This window comes from Arachis ipaensis, chromosome B3 (assembly GCF_059453495.1).
Source record: "Arachis ipaensis isolate K30076 ecotype BB chromosome B3, ASM5945349v1, whole genome shotgun sequence".
NCBI lineage: Eukaryota > Viridiplantae > Streptophyta > Magnoliopsida > Fabales > Fabaceae > Arachis > Arachis ipaensis.
Window position 1 is genome coordinate 54,519,434 of NC_142438.1, and position 17,128 is coordinate 54,536,561.

Below are 17,128 nucleotides of genomic sequence, written 5' to 3' on the forward strand. Positions count from 1 at the left end.
TACATGTACTTTTATGAACTTATGTCATGATATTGTTGTTGTAGAGCCTTTGGTTGTGGCAGATGGTGAATTCGTCGTGGGGATGGAATTTAGTTCTTGCAAATCTGTGATTGTGGCAGTTAAAGATTATGCTATCCGAAGAGGCGTAGATTACCGGGTGTATGAATCAGAACTCCAAGCATTCTATGCCAAATGTACACAGTATGGAACAAGTTGTGATTGGCTGATTAGGGTTAGCATGATCCAGAGGAAGTATTGTTGGAAAATTAGAAGATATAATGGTAGTCACACTTGCACTAGATCAAGTATTTCTCAAGACCATTCCAAGCTGGATTCAATCACAATTGCAGAAGCCATTAAGCCATTGGTAGAGGCTGACCCATCCATAAAGGTAAAATCTGTCATTGCGGAAGTTCAATCAAAGTTTAATTACACTATAAGTTATCGCAAAGCATGGTTGGCAAAGCAGAAGTCAGTATAAAAAATATTTGGAGGTTGGGAGGCTTCCTATGAAGCTCTGCCTATATGGTTTGAAGCCATGTGTGCTAAGGAGCCATCAGCAGCCGTCCACTTTGAGACCATGCCTTGTTATCAAGGGGATGACTTGGTTCCTAATATTCGGGTGCTACATCAGGTTTTCTGGAGTTATTACCCTTGCATTAGAGCATTCAGGCACTGCAAACCAGTTGTACAGGCAGACGAGACTCATTTATATGGAAAATATAAAGGTTGTCTATTGGTGGCAGTTTCATAGGATGGAAACAACAATATCGTGCCCATTGCATTTGCTATTGTCGAGGGTGAGACTTCTGATGCATGGTATTTTTTTCTTAGTAATTTGCGACGACATGTGGTGACACGGGATAGTGTGAGCCTTATCTCTGATCGACACGATTCTATAAGTTTGGCGGTGGAACGTAGTAATGGAGCTTGGTCGCCTCCGAGAGCTTTTCACATGTTTTGCATCAAGCATATAAAGTTAAGGCACCATATCTCCAAAAGCTTATCGTCAACATAGGTAACTAAAATAAATACATAGTTTTCATGTTATAGTAACCGTCATTGTAATGGATGTCTTGTTTTTTCCGTGTCGCAGGATACTCTAGGACAGTGCGCGAATTCCAGTTGCGTTACGGATGTTTACGCGAGCGGGGTGAAGCATACACAAGGTGGCTGGACAGAATTCCTCGTGAACAGTATGCTTTGGCATTCGATGGTGGATACCGATGGGGTCACATGACTACAAATTTAGTGGAGTACATTAATTCGGTATTGAAGGGGGCACGTAATCTCCCAGTCACTACACTTGTAAAGGCAACATTTTACAGACTGAATGAGTTATTCACCAGGAAAAGGGCTGAAGCGGAGGCTCGAATTAATGCTGGTTATGTGTTTTCAGAGACCGTGACCTCCAAATTGCATGCAAATCAATGCGCAGCTGGAAACATTCAGGTTAATTGCTTTGATAGACAGAATGAAATATTTGAGGTGCGTGAGATGCCTAGTGGCTGCGAGTTTGCAGTTGATATACAACAGCGTCATTGTGACTGTGGTGAATTCCAAGTGGACCGCTTACCATGTCGCCATGTCTTTGCTTGCTGTGCAAATCAACGATTGGATTGGCAGATGTATGTTCATGATGTTTACAAGATGGACCAGGTCCGAAAGGTTTATAGAGCTAAGTTTAGAACACTTGGGAATCCCACCACATGGCCTATGTATAATGGACCTCGGTTCATACCAAATCCCTTTTTGAAGCGAGTGACAAAGGGTCGGCCAAAGATGACCCGGTTCTTAAATGAGATGGACACAAGAATGTCACGTCGTCCAAGGCACTGTAAGCAATGTGGGGCTGAGGGCCACAGTCGCAGTAGATGCCGACAAGTTGGTGGTTCTAGTGCAGGCGATGCTGCTCAGAATACCTAACTGTTATTATGGTGGCATTCAAATTTGTAAAATTTATATATTTTATGTTGTTCAAATACATTATGTTGCCACTTTGTCACTTTATATTAAACTAACAAACACTATGTCTTTCAACACATTCTAGTCATGCTACTTATAAAAGTCCAAATATTTCATACACAGAGTCTAAATATGTCCAACACAAAGTACATGTCTTTTTTACACAAAGTCCAGATATTTCTTACACAAAATCTACATATTTCCCACCACATAGTCTAACATTCTACCTTCTCATTCCCCCCTTGACATATTTGCAAAACTTCTTGCACTTTTTCGCAACATTCATAAATGCAGACGGCGTGAATCTGTTTGCACTCCGAAGTGGAGGATCAGCTCTTAGGTTGTATCCTTTTACTCCAACAAATGGAGATGTGGTCCCACCTATTCCTGTACCTGCCCTACCTGAAGAAAATTTTAAGATAACATGTATATCAACCTAATAGCAATATGCTATGCAATAAAGTGTACTGTCAAGATAATATATATATATATATATATAACCTACAGGCAAAATTCTACACAACAAAGTGTACTGTAAAGATATTAATCTATTAAGGGTTACCTTACTTGTACTAGGCCCAGGGTCATCACCACAGTCATCATCTTCACCATGTTGGCCATCATCAACCTCATTGTCCTCATTGTCCTCTTCCTCCTCATCCTCATCATCATCATCCTCATCATCACCCTCGAGGGAGTCTGCCAAATAGTCAACATCATCAACGTCATTACCCCTTATACTCTCCTCGATGAGACCATTTGGATGCGATGGGAGTTTTTGCTATTAACAATACCTCGACCGCCTTCACTCCTACTTGAGTCAACTGACAATCTGCCTCCAGAATTTTCTGAAGGTGAACGAAACCAAATTCGGGTATCCAATGACCTCACATTACACGACTATGATTGACCCGCTTCTGTAGCCATGAAGCCAAGCAGCTGGCTAAATGATGCCTAGTCCCCAGTTTCAAAGGGCGATACATATGGAACATATGGATTTGAAGACGGTTGGAATGACGGTGTAAAAGGCGATGAGCAATAAGTCTGAGGAACATACGGATTTGAAGACGACTGAGGTTGCTCTTGTAGTGGTGTTGACTGTGGAGGTTGTTCCCTTTGTAATGATGGTTGCGGCTCGGGCTCGTGTGGCTGATTCAGGTTAGCAACACCCTCTTGATCTTCTTGTAAGACCAAATCAAACAAGTGCAAATGAGTCCCATATTTTCCTCGGTACCAATACATGTAAAGCTCTAACGGATGATACAAAGGCACAAGCTCATGAATTAGGACATGACTATATCGGTTGGTCAACTGCATTATCCAAAATCTGTGTGTGACAGACCAATCCAATTTTTTGGGTCCAGTCAAAATCTCACCATGTTGGCCATCTAGAGACCTCTCCTGATGTGGGACACCCTGTACGAACCCAAATTGTCTCCTACACCTATCGATTGCATGCCACTCAAGAGTCTCAAATAATATCAATGGTACCGTTGCACTCCAAATTTCTGATTGACTATGGATGTCTTCTGGAATGACATCTGCCTCTATCCGATCAAGACTGTAAGCTTCCCAAACAAACTGGATTGGATAAAAAAATATTATTAAGCACTACATAATACAAAGGCATCAAGAAACATGTATATCTAGATGTTTCTATATCAATGGATGAGAACACACCTGACCTTCCTGAACTTCATCTAACAATCCCTTAAAATAAGCAACAGTATGATATCTATATGGCCAATTATGATGCTCCCAGTTACGCCATCTGTCAACATTTTTTTATTACTAAGTTTCAAACCAGATATTGCAATAGAAAGTAACACAATATTCAATCTCATTTAACAATTGATATTACCGGTTAGCCAGTGGAAAGAACCGTGGGGTTCTAGAAATCGGAGCAAGAAACGGCATACGAATCCAAGCCCAAATATGCAACAATGTCAGTGGACCATCAATCTCTTTACAATCAAATCAAGATGCTCTACATAATGCTCTGTACAAGTGTGTTAGGGATGTCGATCCCCAGCTAATTTTGTGTATCCGTGAGAAGTCACGAAGAAATGGAAGAAATTTCCAGTGAACCGCTGACCCAGACTTATCAGCAAACAAGATTGACCCAAACAACAACAATATATGGAATTTAACATACTTTTCCATGGCAACTCGATCATCCAAAATTAATCATTCTTTCACATTTCTAATCCAGGTCATCTTGATGTAACTTCCTCTGCAATCAATGGTTCTTAGTGCAACTCCAAATTAATGTAAGCATTCAGCTTCCATGGCTTCCTGACTAGTCATGGTTGTTCTTGTCACAGGAAGACCATTTATTGGAATACCTAGGATTAGAGCCATATCCTCCAATGTAACGGTGCACTCACCTGTCGGGAGATGGAAGGTATGAGTATCTGGATGCCATCTCTCTAATAGAGCTGTTACCAAAGCTGACTGACCTTGGATCACTCCAACTTGGGATACATGATAAAATCCAGTGGCCCGTACAAGAGGCTCAACAATCGGATTGTATAATCCCGGTGGATTCATGTGAACACACCTCAAAGTTTTTGTGCCCTACAAAATATAGACAAATAATTAACTCAAGTTATCTTTTGGTAGTTAATCATACATAAATACAAAGACTTATAACTAACATTAAATATACACCCGAACAAAAAATAAATTAACTTCTCTACTTAGTTGTCATTATCACTAAGCTTCTTATCAACAAAATGACCATTATTACTTATATTTTAACACAAAAACTAATTAATAATTATCTCCAATAACTTAATTATTTCAATTATGACAATAATTAGTTCAAATTTCTATCTATTTTATTACAAGTATAGTTTATACATTAAATTAAAAGTACTAATTTACATTCTCATACAACTCAAATGAATTTATAAGATTATTCACAAACTATACTCTATTAATATAATTATTTATATTTATTAATCAACATTTCTAAATTTATAAAATAAATCTAATTAGGTGGTATCAATAATTTTAATCATTCCACTAAATTTTAATTACCATTCTACTAACAAATACAATTACTAAATCTATAAAATAAATTTAAGAATTCTAATTTATATTCTCCTACAATCTAAAATAATTAATATAATTATACAAAAATTAAACTCTATTAATAGTGCTTAATTAAATTATTATGCCACTAACACTAAATAAAAATTATCAAAAATTCCAGCAACAACTATCATCAATAAAACTACCCACTAAACTAAATTCTAATTACCATTTTACTCTAACAAATACAATTAATAAACCTATAAAACAAATCTAATCATATAATAACTAATATTCTACTAATTTTTTTACCTACAAATTATTATTATTATTATTATTATTATTATTATTATTATTATTATTATTATTATAACTTAAACAAACAATATATATATATATATATATATATAAGACTAAACTAACCATTACAACAGAAAATATATGTTTAACTACAATATATTTACTATAAATTACATCAAATCTACAATATAATTATTTTTCTATTTATATTGAAAAAAATTTAACAAAAATACTTACATAATGAGGTTGGCTAAGATAGTTAATAATATGAAGTTCAGGACGATCTATTTCTTTAATTTTTTTTCTTAGGCATTGTGGTTTTTATTTATTGTAAATGTATGAGTTTGGAGCCATAAAAGGTAAAGGATGAAGAAAGGTTGCTGAAACTGAACCAAATGGAATTGAAAGGGATGAATGAAGAGAGAAGCAAGAGATACTCTCGTGCAATTGGTATTAAGCCCCACCCATCCCATGTGCATGGGGCACATGTGGTTACTGACCACAAATTCACAATACTGAGGCTCAGAATTGTAGAGTCCTCTTTTACCATTGATCATTGTTGATATAACCCTGTCCGTTGGATTGATGAAGAGTGAAATCTGAGCCTCAGATTTCGGGCATCATTGCATTCACCGTTCGATCTTTCATTGATTTGTTTTTGGCCGTTCGATTGTCTTAGAAGTGTGTTCCAGTTGCATTCAAATCTGAGGGTCCGATTTGAGGAAAACTGACCCTCCGATTTGTGGTGTTGTAAATCTGAGCCTCAGATTTCTCTTTTGTCATCGTCCATACCCGAGAATTACACACAGAGTCCCAATAACGATGAAAAACACTACTTCAGTCCCAATATACAAATTAAAAAGCGTCTTTAATAATCTCTAGCTGTATATATGAGATCCAAACCATTGAAGAAGGAGCTTTCTAGCATGGTGAAAGTATCTTTAGGTGCTTAAAGGACCAAGCTAAATAATAGAATTGGTGATAATGTTGGGGTTCTTACGTAAATACTAAATACAGGTTTTTAATTTTTTTTTAACATATAAACCCAGTTTTAATCATAACTCATGAGAACCAAAAGTTTGGTGACGTAGACAACATATTATAATTTTACATGCAAAATTTTATACGCTCAAACGATTAATAATTTTTACTTATATGAATCATTGACCCTCAGCAATCTTTATTCTTTTTTAAAAAAAAAATGTTGGTATAATTTAATAATCCAATAAAAAAATATGAATCTAAAATTACATTAAGGAGGCATTTTGGTTTTTTTAAATTATAATTTTTAATATAATTAAATAACTTTATTATAAAAGAGTATTTTAGTCTCCTAAGATTAATTCTAAAAAATTATTTTAATCTTTTAAAAGTTAAATATAAGGATTTAATCTTTTCAACTTTATATTAAATTTTTAATTTCTAATATAATTAAATAATTTTAATTAATTCTATAAAAGTAATTTAGTTCTTTTTATGCTAATAATGATTAAAAGGACTTTAGTACTTAATATGAATTACAAGAATATTTTTTTGTTTTTAAAATCATATTCAAATTTTCAATTTACAATACAACTAAAGAGTATAATATAGTTTTATGATGGTATTCTTTTAGATTTTTTTTAATTAATCTTCAAATATTGCTTTATTCTCTTAAACATATAGGGATGTTTTAGTCTATTTAAAAAGTTGATATTTATAATTTTTAATATAATTAAACAAATTTTATTATAAAAGGGTATTTAGTTGTTTATGATTTATCTTAAAAATTTAGTTTAGTCTTTTAAAAGTTAAGTATAAAAATATTTTAGTCTTTTTTATATATAAAATTTTTATTTATAATACAATTAATCTTTAATCATGTAAAGGTAATTTAGTCTTTTTAAAATTATTATTACGAGGTATATTAGTATGCTAAATATGAATTATGAGGACATTTTTGTCTTTTCAAAATTAATATTAAAAAAGTTATTTAGTATCTTAAAGTGAACTCAGCAAAAATTTTATTCCGTTAAATATATATCAATAATATTGACTCATCCAACTAATTAAATATATTCGTAGCAAAAATTTTTATGCTATATACTAAAATTTTTATACTATATCAATAAGTTTGTTATTAAAAAAATTTTTATGCTATGCTTCAAAAATTTGTGTACTATATTAATAAATTTTTGTATTTTTTAACAAAAATTTGTCTGCTACAAAAAGCGGAAAAAATATAAAGTGAAGACATATGCGAACATTTTATTTTATTTTATTGAGTTTACACTAATTTGGTTTGACTTAATTATAAATCTTCCACATAACTAAGTTATTTTAGTAATTAAGTTCCACCAAAATTGATTCAATTGTTTATTGCCACAATAAAAATTAGTTGAAAAAGAAGAAAGAAAGCATAAGAAAAAAAAATTTGGTGAAATTTAAATATATAATTAATTTATTTATCTATTATTTTTTGTTATTTATTCCTATAAAAATATTATAGTAATTTTTAAATTATTACATAAAGAATATTTTGATAGTTTTTAAATGTAATGTTAAAAAAATTGTCTAAGTCGTTAGTTTTTTACTTAATCCAAAAGGTCTTTTTGTAATTAGCATAATTTTAAAGTAACATTTTACAAATTTACACTATTTTGTATGGTACCAATAAAAAATATTAAATTGGATATACAGCCTAGGTCCTTTAAGAACCAGTTTTAAATTTTTCCACCATAGAAAATTTCATTGAAGAAAGAGAGAACTACTTTTGTTGGAATGAATCAAGATCTATACTTTCATAATTTTTTTTAAGGCTTTGTCTTTGGTGGGAAAAGTATAATCAAGACTTTGGTGGACTAGGTGAAAAGATGCCGTTTGGATAGACAGGATGGCATCCGTACGGAATTTGATGGAAATTATATGTTTGGCCTAAAGTTTAGTGAATTTGCAAACCGGTTCAGTATGGTTTGAGTCGGTTTGAGTTATAATTCCTGGTTTATTTATTTTTTGGTTGGAAATGAGTTACGTTTTTTTGTTCATAATGGGTTTTAGGACGTGGGCTACCGTAGTTCCCCAAAAAAAGCATGTAATACAAAACCCATATCCCAAAAAGCATAGACGGTTGTTCTGATGGTCATCATCCTTAGTCCGGCAATCAAATGGGGACAAGCTTGGAAGGGTCTCCATCGCAATGACGGCGACTGAGGGAGAGCCCCATATGCCCAGCGAAAGAAAGGATGCCGACGAGAGGGTTTGAGGATGGGAGATTCAATGGCCGAGGTGTCTGACGGTCTGATAGAGGGCGGCGACGGCACCTAGTGAGCGTTGTAGATCTTGGAAGGATGCGGAAATGGGTCTGAGGGGATATAGGAGACATGACACAGTCGTGTCGAAGAAACTATGAAAATGCGATCGCGCGAAACGGTGTTTCAAAGAAGAAGTTCGTTAGACAGCGGTAATGGATAGCGGCAATGGAGGTGGAGACGAAGATACAAGACCCGCGTGGAGGAGGGGAACTTGTTTGGGGATGGGGAAGTTGTTGAATTCGGGTTGGATCGTCGTAGTGGGCTTTGACTCCCGTCGAAAAAAAAAAGGCCAAATACTAATCCGCACGTTAATAATGTTATCCCAACCCTCCTATACAACTGGTTAAATAGGACTTCTATATGAACAATTAGACATGCACATGGAGATTCTTGATGCAGATGCAAATGTTGCTTCTACATGGACAATTGGACATGTACCTGGAAATTCTTGATGCAGATGCAAATGTTGTGATATTCAATTCAACTGATTTCAAGATTAACCTTAATTTGGGAGTTGGTGCATGAGAAATATTTACTTGTTCTTATTAAGTCGCTGTAATTACACCAAAAGATAAAAGACATAAAATGCATAGAATTAATAATGGAGCAACCAACTGAAGTAAAACAGGACTAGAAAGTGTAATGTAAGCATTGCTAATGGAATTCAGTTTGGGTGAACAAGCTGCGACGCAACAACGGGTCGCAGTATGCAAACAACACCCCTGTGATAGGTGGTTAATAGTAACCATATCAAGAAACGCAGTACATTATTTTCCCAGGAATTAGTACACAAGGAATTCTTTAAAAAGTGATAACCCACAAAATACAAGTCTGGATAACATAAGGATAGCAAGAGTCAGGAGCTTGCAGCATCGTTGCAACATCGGACCTGCAGTACTGTGACTGGCTCAGTTGACATGACCTCGAAGATCCCCACACCTCTGGGCTCAAATTTGCACAGGCTAACAAAGTCTGCCCAGCCTTCGGAGATGACCTCGAAGCTACCGTCTCGCTTGCCACTAAATCTTGTGTAGGTTTCCTCGATCTCAATGTGTTCGTGTGATAGGAAGAGTGTGTGTGTCTCTGACCAGTGAAATGGCTCAGATGAGGGACATTTAGCTGATTGTAGCATAGCAACAGATCATTAACAGAGGAAAAACTTATTGATGAAGACACATACAAGAAAATGAATTGGTGCCTTACCAGCAGGTGGGAGTGCAAGACGCGGTCAGTGAGGTCCATGACAAAGAATGGCCATCTGGTCTTGTGCGTTTTAGCTATCGCTTTCGCCTTGTGTGGGGACGGATTGTTGATACAGCGGGCACGCCGGTAAGTACCTTTCGCTTCGTACGGTGGTTCCTTGGACGGTCGGGGCTGGTATGTGTTTTTGCGGCCACCGAAGTCAAAGATACGTACTTTGAATTCAGAGTTGCCCGTGTGCTTGAAAAGAAGAATGGACTCTAGATTAATTTGGTACGTCCGGTAGAACTCTGCCCAACCACGGGTCAATGCGATGCTGCCATTTTGCTGTTGTTTCCAGAAGCACCGATGGCCAATACCCCTGCCGTCAAGGATCACCAGGGTTATGTAGGGATTCCGGCTCGGGAGTTTGTCTGGACTGATCGGGAGGGCCTGCGAAACAACAAGCAAGTGTTGGCCAACACATTGATCATATAAGAAGTAATAACATTTGGTGTCTTGTGATGTACGTGTCAGGGGAGGTGGCTTACCAGTTTGAAGCATGTGGGCCTTATTATTGGCTTCAAAAAACGCAGTGGCCGGTGTTGCTAGTTTCGTTGAACGTCTGCTGCAGGTCGCTTGCCCTTGTTCCTGGATGAAGACATGTTCACCTATAACAGAAATAAATAACAGCCTTGAGAGTCGTAATGTAGATGTGGTTAAATAGTATATCAAACAACAACACACAATAGTGGAGCTCTGTTATTGAATTTTCCTATAGTTAAACACGGTCATAGCACGCGAACAAAAATTGAAGGAACGGAAAATATCATTAGGGTTTAGGGTTTCATCTGAGAAGGGGGAAAAATGGAAGCGGACAACAAAAACATGTGCAAAAGCTTTGAAACGTAAATCAACGGGTTTCGGAGTGAGTGATTTTTCTGCTGGTGCAACCCAGTGGTTCTACATGAGAATCGCGAAGTAAAGCAAACAGGCAGGCTGGGCATGGGTATTGTAGAATGATAAAAACCATCAAGATTGCATGTTAGATGAAACATGCATAGAAGGTAGTTGGCGTAAGATAGTGGAGGCAAGGCAAGGGTTCAGCAAACAGTGCACCCCCATGAAAAAATACCACCAACGAGATTGGATAAGGGTTTTCCCTACCATCAAAGTAAAGGCCCCATATAACAAGAATGACGATGCAAGAAAACATAGTAATTATTTTTTTTTTTCAGGAAAAAACATGCAACATGTATCGACGGACTCGGTTGTTGATGATATCAGTTTCACACAATCAGATTGCGGGATTCTGTGAAGCAACCAACAGACGGTCTAAATCAAATCGCAGTAAGGGATTCGGGACGGCTTACCTGGATTGTGTTGGTTGTTGTTTCTGGGACTGAGAAAACTTCGTGCGAGAGTCTCCCGAAGGAGGTGTTGGTGGTTGGATGCAAAACGACGAAGGGGTAAGGGTAATATGGGTTCGAATGAAGGCCACAAGTATTTTTCAGCCGGTGTAATAGAGGAAAACCTCCAGTGTGTCCTTCATTTAATTTTTATTGGGTCATGGGTCAGGGAAAGTCCAACAAGATCAGAACCACTAGGCTCGTTTCTGGTGTTTTTTTTTTTTTTCGATTGCCATGGCATGGAAGCCAGGCCAGGGAGCAATGACACAGGTCTTATAATGTTACATTTAGGATACCATAAATTATATTTATATGTACATAACATGATATAATAGCCGGAATATAATAATTAATAGTTTATCTAATACTGTAATATATGATGAAATGATATATATATATATATATATATATATATATGATGAGTTTGGAAAACTCTAATTTAATATGATAATGATCAAATATTATTAAAATATTATTTAAGAAATTATTAATTTAATTTCAATTTCAAATTATTTGATTAATAATTTCTATTTTTGTATCCAAGATTTTGGTCATTGGGTTTAAGCAACAAAAAGCCCAACATAATGATAATTTTCAGCCTTGTGCAAAATTGTTTAAAATTAAGTGGCTGAATTATTGTTATGCTTGTTGGGCCAGAAAAACAAATTTGAGACCCAACAAAGTGGATGGTCCGAAATAAAAAAGGAAATGGGGCAAAATATTTTCTTTACTCATTTAACATGATGGAATCCATTTCTTTAATCAAATTGCAGCATGCTTCCACGGATACCACCCTCTCATTTGGTGGATTTCAAATTTCATTTAACCTGCATTAATTGTCTTAGTAATATGAAAGAGAAAATGCAAAGTGATTTGATGGCATTAATTGAAGTTTACACGTTACTGGGCAAAAAGCATGGGAAGTTGATTTTAGTTGATTTTATTTTATATCACACATTACTTCCATAGCTTTTCTTTTTTTTTTCTACTCTCTCTTCTCTCTCTTTGTATTCGGTCACCTCACTGTCAGAGAAGAAGATGGTAGAAGCAAGTAATCAGAAGAAGGAAGCAGAGGCTAGGCATCGGTAATGTAAACATAACTCATTTTTATTTTCTTCTTTAATTACATTTCAAGCTTTTCTCTGTTCTCTCTACTCTCTCTTTCAGTCATGTCTAGCAGGAAAAGAGGGATGAAGTAAGCTATCAGAAGAAGGAAGATGAGGCTAGGCACAAGTAAGAAGCCATTGTAATGATGGCATTAGGAAAAAGAAGATCCACAGTAGGGTGTGGCTAAGATCTTTACCACTTATGGTAAGAAATGGTGAGGAAGTCTCAAGCTCTCCATACCCGAAAATGGAAGAAGATCCAACTTGGTCAGAGAAGAAGATCCTAGAGGCATGGCTCGTCTCTACTTTTGATCAACCATCACAGATGGTAGCTACTGTAGCTACGTGAAGGAAGAGGCAAAAGATAGAGCAGATAGAGCTGTCAAGTATCAAGGACTCATCAAGGGCCAGGAATCCTTCTTGGGGAACAAGTTAAGATGGAAGGCCCGGATTGATGAAGCTTGGTGAGAAGGGATGAGGAAGAGGTAATTGCATGTTGGTTTTTACATTCGGTTCTCTCTCTTCTCTCTCTGGCCGAACCGGTTTTGTGTTGAAGAAGAAGAAGTTTAGCTCGGTTCAACCATTTCAATCTTGGAGGCTTCCCCTTCTATAATAAGGGTGAACAGCCAAGGCTTGAAGCAAAGAAAAAAGAGTGAAAAGCACAGAGTTCTCATAGCTACCCAAGCTAACAGAAGTTCTTCTCCTTCAATGTATTTCATGTTGTATTTTTCTATTTAGTTTTGTCTGTCTTGAGTCTCATGGAAAAAGGCAAATAGTGAGGTTTGTAAGAAAAAGCCATAGAGCAGAAAAAGGCAGAGTATACAAAATTAAAAGAAAAAACCATAGATGTCCTAGAGGTCCTTTGTACATCTGTGTTGTGTTTCATGATTCTGCGGGAATCTCCTTGCAAGTTGGGTTAGCACTTAGCAGTTGAAAGCTTGGTAGGTGACCAAGTCAAGTTCAGGATTGGGGATAGATTCTGGACTTGTTCCAGATAGGAAGGGTAGTTCCTAGGGAGAATTAGTGTCTGTAATATGTTTGATTATAGTGAAATTCCGTCATTGTTGTGATGGAGACTGGATGTAGGTTGCACTGCACTTAGCAGCTGAACCAGGATACTTCTGGGTGTGATTCTCTCTCTCTACTCTACTCAAATTCTGATTCTGTTCATAGGAGACAAAATTAAAAAATATCTCCTGATTGGTTATGAGACAAAAAGAAAAAGTCTCTTGACTAGTGACGAGACAAAAAGCAAAAATATCTCCTCAAGCGTTTTAAAAGGGCAACAAGATTCACTCAGCAAAAAAGGGGCTAAGATTCAACCCCCCTTCTCCTAGCCACTAATAACCATCAATATATATATATATATATATATATATATATATATATATATATATATATATATATTAGACTATCTAATACTTTCATATTTTATTTTATCTAGTGTTAGGTATACTGTCAATAAGAAGAGTAATATTCAGCCATATTTAAGAAAGATTTTTTAATTAAAAATAAAAAAAAAGAAAACTATTCTAGAAATAGAGTACTTTTCTAGATTTTTAATTAAAAATATCCGTGTAAGATATGGCTTATTCCAGCGGACCCGTGTATTTGTTGAGACAATGATAATGGTCGCCATTATTAAATATGGCATGTTTTTCTTACTATCCAATTTAGAAATAAAAAAATCCTTGAAGGAGCCATGCTTGTTGTGTGTGTATTTCTGTGTACTGCTAGGATCCGTTTGGTTGATGTATACTATGAGACATAGACACAAAGACACAAAGACACATGCATTAAAGACATGGACATAGAATATTTTGTGTATATGCATTGTATTCGTCAAACCCTAAACCATAACCACTCGGTCCCTAAACCCTAAATCGTAGTCCGTAAACCCTAAACCTTAGTCCATAAACCCAAAAAAATCGTAAATGTTGCAAGTGTGATGAGTGTACGAAGTTAGTCCCACATCAAAGAAAGCAAGGAAGAGTGAGGAGTTTATACGTCGAGAGACCCATTAACTTACTACATTAAGGTTTTGAGTTGGATGTGGCGATTTCTCATCTTATGTTCTCTCACGTGATACTGATAAACCCCAATTTTGTGGTTTATCTTGTGCTTAATTTGGGGGATTTTATCAACTTTTTTCACATTTATTCAATGAAATAGCATGGTTTTGCAATTCTCCCTTAAATTGTGCTTAAGTGTGAAAACATGCTTTTTAGGCCTTAAAATAGCTAAATTTAACTCACTTTAATTCCATTCGATGCCTTGATATATTTTTTGAGTGATTTCAGGTTTAGAAGGAAAAGATTGGATTGAAGGAATGAAGAAAAAGTATGCAAAGTGGGAGAACTCATGAAGAAATGAAGGAACCGTAAAGCTGTCAAGCCTGACCTCTTCGCACTCAATTGACCATAACTTGAGCTACAAAGGTCCAATTGAGGCAGTTCTAGTTGTGTTGGAAAGTTAACATCCGAGGCTTCGAAATGATATAAAATTTGCTATATGTTGCCTCGCGTTTAGGGGCGCGCTCGCGCCATATAAGCGTGCGTGCCGATGCTGCTCGTGGCCCACTAAAGATGAAATCGCTGGGGGCGATTTCTGAAGCACTTTGAGCCCAACCCAACTCATTTCTAATGCTATTTCATGCATAATTCAAGCTTGAGCAAGGAGGGAGCAATTGTTTGGTAGTATAGCATCATGTAGGTTAGTTTCTAGAGAGAGAAGCTCTCTCTTCTCTCTAGAATTAGGTTAGGTTAATCTCTCCTAGATCTAGGTTTAATCTCATCTTTTCATCTTGTTTCCTTTATGATTTCTTGCTTCTACACTTTTATTCTCTTAGTTTGTGATGTTAATTTTACTTTTATGCTTCTTTTATTTTCATGGATGCTCATGTTAGATTTAGATCTCTTTTAATAAAATTTAATGTTTGATGTTCCTTTTATTGATGATTTGAGTTGTTGATTTACTTTTCTTGCAATTGGTAGTTGGTAGTTTTATTATTCTTGCATTTTTACTATGCTTTCCTTTTATGCCTTCCAAGTGTTTGACAAAATGCTTGGTTGGACTTTAGAGTATACTTTGAGCATTCTTGGCTTGGAAAGGGTAATTAGGCAATCTTGAGTCATAAAAAACCCAACTCATGTTGGTGATCTAGAGTTGTTTGTTAATATTATTTCCATTGACTCTAATCTTTTGCTAATCCAATTAGTGAGTTGATTAGGACATTTGGATTGAGATTAACTAGTCTTGTTTGACTTTCTCTCATGGAAGATAATGTGATACCTTCTTCCAATATTGGAGATGACGAAATAAGATAAATTCTTGTTTATTATTGCCATATGATTGATTAGTCTTGTTTGACATTCTCCCTATGTGAAGATGACATGATACCTTCTTCCATTTGTTGGAGTTGACTAAATAAGATGAATTAATCATTGTATGACTAGGATAGAAAGCCTATGATCTCAATTCTTGCCATGAATGTCTCTCCTTATTACTTGCATTCTTTAGTTATTTGTTTGATTTACTTTCCTTGCCATTTAATTTCTTGCCCTCTTATCAATTAAACCCCCCTTTGTTCTTCATAGCCACTAATTGACCACTTCATTGCAATTCCTTGTGAGACGACCCGGAGTCTAAATACTTCGGTTAATTCTTATTGGGATTTGTACATGTGACAAAACCATATTTAGTTTGATGTGAGAGTTATTTGTTGATTTAGAGCTATGCTTACAACGAAGTAATTCCTTTCTTTAGGAAGAAAATCTAGACCAACAACAAATTTTTGCTATCAAATTAATGGCGCCGTTGCCAGGGAGTTGCAATGGTGTTACATTATTGGCTATTGTGAATATTGTGAATATGTTTGCTTTTTGCTTATTTGTTAGTTTTTGTTAGCTTTAGAACTTTGTTGCTTATTTTTGTTAGTTTTTGTTTCTCTTTGCTATTATGAATTCTCATCCTCACTTTAGCTTTGAGTTTGTCTCAAATTATGTTGTAGGGAATGGGAACTATAATGACAATATGCATCAAGGATGGAACAATCAAAGGTGGAGGGAGCCTCAAAGGATTGATCAACCTTATTGGCAACAACAACCTCCGGATTCTTATGGGTATAACTCTCATCCTAATGCATATCAATCTAATGGATGTGGTGACCCTTATTGTGATTGTCAACAACCACCACCACATGCCTATGAACCACCCCCTCAACATGATTTTGAACCACCTTACTCACAAGTCCCATACCACCAAACACCTCATTATAACCCTAATCCTTATCCATCATACCAACCACCTTATGAACCATATGAACCACACATGGAACCACCACCATTCCAACACAATTACTCTCAAGAACCACCTCAATATACACCATCTCCATACTCTTACCAAGATGAACCAACTTCCAATTATGAAACTTCCTTCCTAAACAATGAACCTTCTTTTTCCACACCACCTCCAATGGATGATCCTCTCCAAGAATGTGTTAGTTCTTACATTCGAAGGCAAGAAGAGAACCAAAAGGAGTTTAAGGAGCTAGAAGCCAAGATAGCTACCATAGCGGAAGCCGTTAGCAATATGGTCTCCTCCCGCCTAAGCCTATGCGATCAAGGAACTCCCATTGTTGAATGTGGAGAAGCAATCAAGGAGCATAGTGAGGGAGTGAGTTTGGTGCTTCAAGGTGGGGAAGAAGAGTTAAAGCAAGAATTGTCACAAGGGGAGGAAGTTAAGATAATTGAGCCGGAAGAAGTGGTTGAAGATCTAGGAGATGTAGGAAGTCCATGGGAATGTAGAATTAGAGAGCCCTCTTCCAAGATGCTTGATGTTGATG

At 36.1% G+C, this 17,128-nt stretch overlaps 2 protein-coding genes across 2 annotated transcripts; one reads left to right on the forward strand and one right to left on the reverse strand.

Annotated features, from left to right (window-relative positions):
- Positions 1-538: 538 nt before the first annotated feature.
- Positions 539-1,926, forward strand: LOC107633142 (uncharacterized). The gene is made up of 3 exons (XM_016336777.1): positions 539-634; positions 755-917; positions 1,097-1,926. Exons 1-3 carry the CDS (start codon positions 539-541, stop codon positions 1,924-1,926), a joined length of 1,089 nt encoding a protein of 362 aa, XP_016192263.1.
- Positions 1,927-2,919: 993 nt separating this feature from the next.
- LOC148570682 (serine/threonine-protein phosphatase 7 long form homolog) lies at positions 2,920-3,665 on the reverse strand. The gene is made up of 2 exons (XM_088508463.1): positions 3,651-3,665; positions 2,920-3,546 (listed from the first exon to the last, which is right to left on the reverse strand). The coding sequence occupies exons 1-2, from the start codon at positions 3,663-3,665 to the stop codon at positions 2,920-2,922; spliced, it is 642 nt and encodes a 213-aa protein (XP_088364589.1).
- Positions 3,666-17,128: the final 13,463 nt, after the last annotated feature.

Bases quoted from the DNA above. Each gene is read 5' to 3' on its own strand.
- LOC107633142 (XM_016336777.1), top strand. From the start codon at position 539: ATGTGTGCTAAGGAGCCATCAGCAGCCGTCCACTTTGAGACCATGCCT. The intron at 635-754 runs GTTTTCTGGAGT...GCAGTTTCATAG, and splicing joins ATATTCGGGTGCTACATCAG to GATGGAAACAACAATATCGT. The intron at 918-1,096 runs GTAGTAATGGAG...TCCGTGTCGCAG, and splicing joins TATAAGTTTGGCGGTGGAAC to GATACTCTAGGACAGTGCGC.